The sequence below is a fragment of the Hypanus sabinus genome, chromosome 13 (assembly GCF_030144855.1).
Source record: "Hypanus sabinus isolate sHypSab1 chromosome 13, sHypSab1.hap1, whole genome shotgun sequence".
NCBI lineage: Eukaryota > Metazoa > Chordata > Chondrichthyes > Myliobatiformes > Dasyatidae > Hypanus > Hypanus sabinus.
In genome coordinates, this window is record NC_082718.1 from 5,000,073 (window position 1) to 5,006,072 (window position 6,000).

Below are 6,000 nucleotides of genomic sequence, written 5' to 3' on the forward strand. Positions count from 1 at the left end.
AGGTCATCCACTTTAAGTGGAAAAAATATTCAAAAGCAGTAGCTGAATAATTTGAAAGATGTTGGGAATCAGGGGGACATAAGTAATCTTGTATACAAATCACTGGAATATAATATACAAGTACTGCAAGCAAATAGTAATGTGAATGGTATGTCATGGCCGCCTCAACATTGTGGGCCAAAGGGCCTATAATGTGCTGTAGATTTCTATGTTCTATGTCACACTTTATTGTAAAAAGATCTGAGTTCCAGAGAAAAATGTCCAGCTCCAATGACATGGGAATATTGTGTGCAAGTCTGGTCTCCTTACTCAAGGAAAGATATACTTGAGACAAAACAAGTAGACAAGATTCACTAGAACGATTCAGAAATAACGAGTCTTGAGAAATTAAGACTGGAAGAATGAGGAAGGAATTTATTGAAACAGACAATTTCATGCAGGGCTTAGCAAGATAAATACAGAGATGATGCTTCACGTAGCTGGGGTGTTCAGAATATGGCATTACTCTCACAAATAAAGAGCCAGCCATTAAAAAAAGAGAAGACATTTCTTCACCCAGTAGTATCTTCGCATTTCTCCTCCTTAGAGGGGTTCAGAGGCTTGGTCACAAAGTACATTCAAGAAAGAATGTAAAAATCTTTGATTAAGAGATCAAGAATTTGTGCAAGAAAACGACACCCCAGTTGAACATCAACCATGATCTTATAAATATCAGAGAAGGTATAAATTTGAGTTGGATTAAACTTATTGTTTCAAGGAATCAATTTAATCCTGCTCAAATTTATCTTAATTTAAGGTTATTACTGAAGTTATAGCAGGCCCTTCAAAGGATTCATGACAAAGTTAACGTGATTTTGTGAAAAGCAAATCATGATTAACCAATTTGTTCGCATTCTTTTCAATAGTCACATATGTTGTGGATAAAGGGAAACCAGAATACATACTATGATTTCAAAAAGTATTAGATAAAAGGCCACATCAAAAGTTATTTCAGAAAATGAAAGTTCATTGTGTAGGAAGTGGTATAATGTATTCTGAAGATTGGCTGGCTTCTAAGAGACAGCAGACAATCTGGTTTACTTCTTGTTGGCAAGTAACTGGCCACAGGAATGACCTCCACCAAAATCTCAATGTTTTACTAATTTACACAAATAACTTGGACAAAGACGTCATCAGCAAATTTAGCAGCTCTATCAAGTAGAAAAGCAGATTGTAAAGAGAACAAAGAAGATACTAAAAGTTGTAGTTAAGTTCGAGTGGGCAATAATTTCCAAACAGATCTGCAAAAATGTGAAAATGGTTTTTTTTCACAGTAAAAATAAAAGGCAGCAGTTTATCTAAATGGTGAGAAACTGCAGGGAGATCTGTTGCATGAATCATAAAATATTGTTCAGTGTGGCAAATTAGTTTACTGAATGTTTTGTTGTGAATCCAAAACTGAGAGGTTATGCTTCAGGAATACAGGGCCCCAGAGAGGCCACATCTGGAATACGCTCTGAAAAGTTGTTAGTACATTGGAGCCCATTTGTAGACCCAGAGGAGAGTTTTAATAAATATTTCTCATTAGGTTTTACTATGAAAATCATGGAAGCTAAGGAATTGAAGCAAATGAGTTGTGATACCTTGGACCAAATACAAATTACCAAAGAGTAAAATTGCTAGAAAACAACAAATTTCAGGACATAGTCAGTGACAGACCTAATTTTGATTTCAAGGTATGATCAAAAGCTGATCAAACAATTCCCCTTCACCTCCGCTGGCAGTTCATTCAATCACAGTGGAAAAAGCCTGCTAGTTTACCCTCTTTACAGCCCTCATAATTTTGTATACATCTATCAAATCACCCCTCATTCTCTTACACCCCATGGAATAAAGTCCTAACTATTCAACCTTTCAATTTTTCAGGTTTTAACTCCCAGCAATATCCTTGTAAAGTTTCTCTACACCTTTTAAATCTTCCCTTTAGGCAGGTGACCAAAACTGCACAATACTCCACATTAGGTGATCAAATATAGGGATTTCAGGACCATCATAATTCATGCATCCTAACTCTCTGAACCCACCTTTTCTAAAGCCCAAAGAAGAAAGGTATCACATCTTCATCAGGTTTAACTATGAATTCCTCTATTACATTTAGTTAATATGCCGGTGATAATAAACCTGATTCTGACTTTATATCCAAACACCTTTACTTTCATTTATGAACAATCTCACTCTTCAGTGATTCTACACATTGACTTTTACAAAGGCACAATTTAATTCCTAATTTCCAGTAACCGAGATCAGCTATATTTGTTTAGTCTGCTGAAATGAGGCCAGTGACAAAGGTTGCCCAGGCTGGTACACTTAATGTATTGGTCACTGATCCTAACCTATCACAATTAAACTCAGACTGGAAAAGTCACCAAGAAAATATATTTTAAAACAAGTATTTCAAAGATCTTATACCATCTGCTTTCCTCTGTTTTTGTGGATGGTTGTGAAGAAAAAGCATTTCAGGATGTATATTGTATACATTTCTCTGACATTAAAAGTACCTTTGAAACCTTCCATCCAGCGACATTGAAAGATTTAGATGCAATAGTACTGCACCTCCTAAAGTGAGGTTGGCTATCAACTCAGGAATAACCACAAACTTTAGCCCATACTAAATGGATGCCATGGGAGTGTAACAACACGACACAATACAGCTTGGGGTGGAGTTCAGAGTTCAATTCTGACTTTTGATCTGTAAGGAGTTTGGAGGTTCCTCCCCATGAACACTTGGGTTTCCTCCGGGTTCTCTGGCTTCCTCCCACAGTCCAAGGTGATTAGGCTAGAGTTAAACAGGTGTTTTGCTGGCAGCTCAGCTCATTGGGCTGGAAGGGCCTGTACCATAAGTCAACTTGTCAAACTCTTTATCAAAATCCCTATCCTCAATCATCACTTCCTCTAAAACTCAATCAAGTTTGTAAGTTACGACTTGCCCCACACAAAGCCATGCTAACTATCACCAATATGATTTCCCAGATTCAATTAAATCCAATCCCAAGAAATAGCATCCAATAATTTCTCTACGACTGACATGAAGCTCAAAGATTTTGTGAGGTGAGTCAATCCTTTCTTCAATTGGCATTAGAACACTTAAGTTGAGAAATATCATTCTAAATTCTGCTTCATTCAATAGAGTCAGTTACGCAGAACCAAATCAAGCCCTTTGACATAGAGATTAATGTATACAAGTGTGAGATGTTGTGCTTTGGGAGGTCAAATAAAAGAGGAAAGTACGAAGTAAGTGACAGTAACATACAGAAGGATTTTGGCCACAACTCATCCATGTCAAACAATCAAGTCCCATTTGCCTAGATTTAGGTTACATTCCTCTAAATCTTTTCTATCTTTTCCATGTATCTAAATGTCTCCACTGCCCCCATCTGAAATCTACATTCATTAATTTGAGCCCTACTCTGGGGAAAAAGACTTGCTTTTCTTACCATTCATGATTTTTCTTTCCTCTAGGAAGCCCCCCCCCCCCTTCAGCCTCTCTCAGATGCAATACATGATAATATAGAAAATCTGAATTACAGTTGGCATATGCATATTAAAAAACAGAAATAAAAAAGTATGAGGAGGTGTTCATGGGTTCTATGTCCATTTAGAAATCAGATGGCAGAGGAGAAAGCACCGTTTCTGTATCACTGAGTGTGCGCCTTCAGGCTCCTGTAACTCCTTCCTGTGGTAGAAGTGAGAGGGCATGTCCTGGGTGATGGGGTTCCTTCATGATGGAAGCTGCTTTTCTGAGGAACCGCTCCTTGAAGACGTCTTGGATACTATGGAGGCTGGTACCCATGGTGGAGCTGACTAGTTTTTAATCTCTCTGCAGATACTTCGATCCTGTGCAGTGGCCACCGCCATACTAGACAGTGATGCAGCCACTCAGAAGGCTCTCCACTGTAGATCTATAGAAATTTTCAAGTGTTTTAGGTCCCAAACCAAATCTCCTCAAACTCCTGGTAAAATATGGCCACCGTCCTGCTTTCTTTATAGTTGCATCGATATAGAACATAGAATAGTACAGCACAGTACAGTACAGGCCCTTCAGCCCACAATGTTGTGCCGACCCTTAAACCCTGCCTCCCATATATCCCCCCCCACTTTAAATTCCTACATATACCTGTCTAGTAGTCTCTTAAATTTAACTAGTGTATCTGCCTCAGTACATTCCACGCACCAACCACTCTCTGAGCAAGTTAGATTGAAGCCCTCTAGTTCTGGTGACATCCAACAGAATAATTTCTTCACCTTTTTCAGTTTAATGGCCAACTTCCTATAGTTGAACAACCAAAACTACACACAATACTCCAACTGTGGGCTCTTCAATGAGCAGCAATTGCAATAATGACATCTCAACTCCTCTGCTCAATGCCCTGACCAAATTGCCAAATGCGTCGTCACCCTGCCTCCCCTTATCTAGGTTCCTATCAGAAATGCGTTTGCCAATAATAGACAAAGCAAATATTAAAATGGCTTTTATTTAGCAATAAGGTCAAATTCTGGATTCATTTGGTGGATAATAATTTTTTTAAAAAGAAACTGCGTAACCAAAACTTTTGCAAGAATATATACGTGGAGATCCACAGGTAACAGCTTTGTACTTGGTATTAACTAATTCTGCAGTCAGCCTTCAATGCAACGTCTAACCCGACTAATCAGAACCATTTCATAACCGGGATATACACTTAATTTCACCAACATCCTTAAATGTCCCGATCTCCTTACAGAAGAGTAATTGCTAATTCTGGGGTGAGTACATTTAAAGCATTTCGAAAGCGCAATCCAAGGTCAGCGTCAGCGCAACTGAGCAAAATGCACATGCGCTTGCGTTTTTAATGGGTTACAGAGTTATTGGAAAAACAAAACGGTATGAATCCCCCTCGTCCACGGTGGGTAAATTTGCTGAAAAGAACTACTAATATTGAAGCACGCAACTTTCTCCCGCCTTGGGAGCAACGTGTTACTTTCGACAATCGGTCACGCCGTGCGCGCACTCCCCGGTTTCGATCCTGTATATCTATTTGGAATAGCCCTCAGTCCTTTCGGTTATCCGTATTCACTCCCTCCCTCCCTCCCTCACATCAATGTGCTTCACTGTTACAAGTCTCGACAAGACGAGGAAACCTCGGAGTTTAGCTTACTGACGCCATAGGATTTCCTGCTGCCCGACTTGCAGCCCTTTAAGACTCCCTCTACTGATCGATCAGACCAACCCTCCGAAGTTTGGAGTTGGTGGGCACACAGTTACTTCCAGGACTTCTTGAGCACTTTACACCGCTCCCTCCATCTCTCCCAATAAAAAAATACACTGCCTGACCTCTTGTCAGACCCTCCCAGACTGAAACCCCAAACTTTCCAGCTTAACAAATGTTTACGGAGTTGACGCCGATGTTGCAACTGTTTAAATGAAGTTTTAATTCAGCGGTCTCAGTTGGGCAAAGGGATAAACCTCCAAATCTCGTTATTTCTTACTCCTGGGCACCCACTTCCAACCTTTGACTCTTTGTCAAACTCCACCCTCTCTCCAAAAAAAAACCCGATCTTCCCAAACTAGCAACTTGACTTCTAGACTGCACGCTGCTCCTGCCCTGCAAGCCGCTAACGATGCCGGCAGCTCACCAGTTTGACGATCCCTCGCTGGAGCGGAAAGGCCGGAGCTGCTGACTGCGCTTGAGACGGAGTAACCGCTGCTGTCGCCATCGTGCCTGAACGGAGCTGTGAGTGAACCGGAAAGAGAAAACCCAGGGGCGCGCAGCACGCGACTCCGAGTGACTGTTTCCGGGGTGGGAGCCGGAGGCGACGGGGACCGAAGGGTGGGACACGTCATGGTTACCAGGGCAACCCTTTCCGGGTTAACGGACTCAGGGAGGCCTAGGACACGTCAGCCCAATCTCCCGGGGTAGAGTGAGTGAGTGTGAGTCGGGAATGAGGAGTTGATGGCAGGTCGAAATAACTGTTCTGATTGAG

The 6,000-nt window shown here is 41.0% G+C and overlaps 1 protein-coding gene across 1 annotated transcript in view; it reads right to left on the reverse strand.

The window, feature by feature from the left end:
* Window positions 1–5,779, reverse strand: part of snd1 (staphylococcal nuclease and tudor domain containing 1) — a 990,315-nt gene extending 984,536 nt beyond the window's left edge. Inside the window, exon 1 of the mRNA XM_059987006.1 lies at window positions 5,653–5,779. Coding sequence (XP_059842989.1) covers window positions 5,653–5,733 — 81 coding nt within the window. The 5' untranslated portion in view covers window positions 5,734–5,779. The remainder of the gene's footprint in view (window positions 1–5,652) is intronic.
* Between the last annotated feature and the right edge of the window lie 221 nt (window positions 5,780–6,000).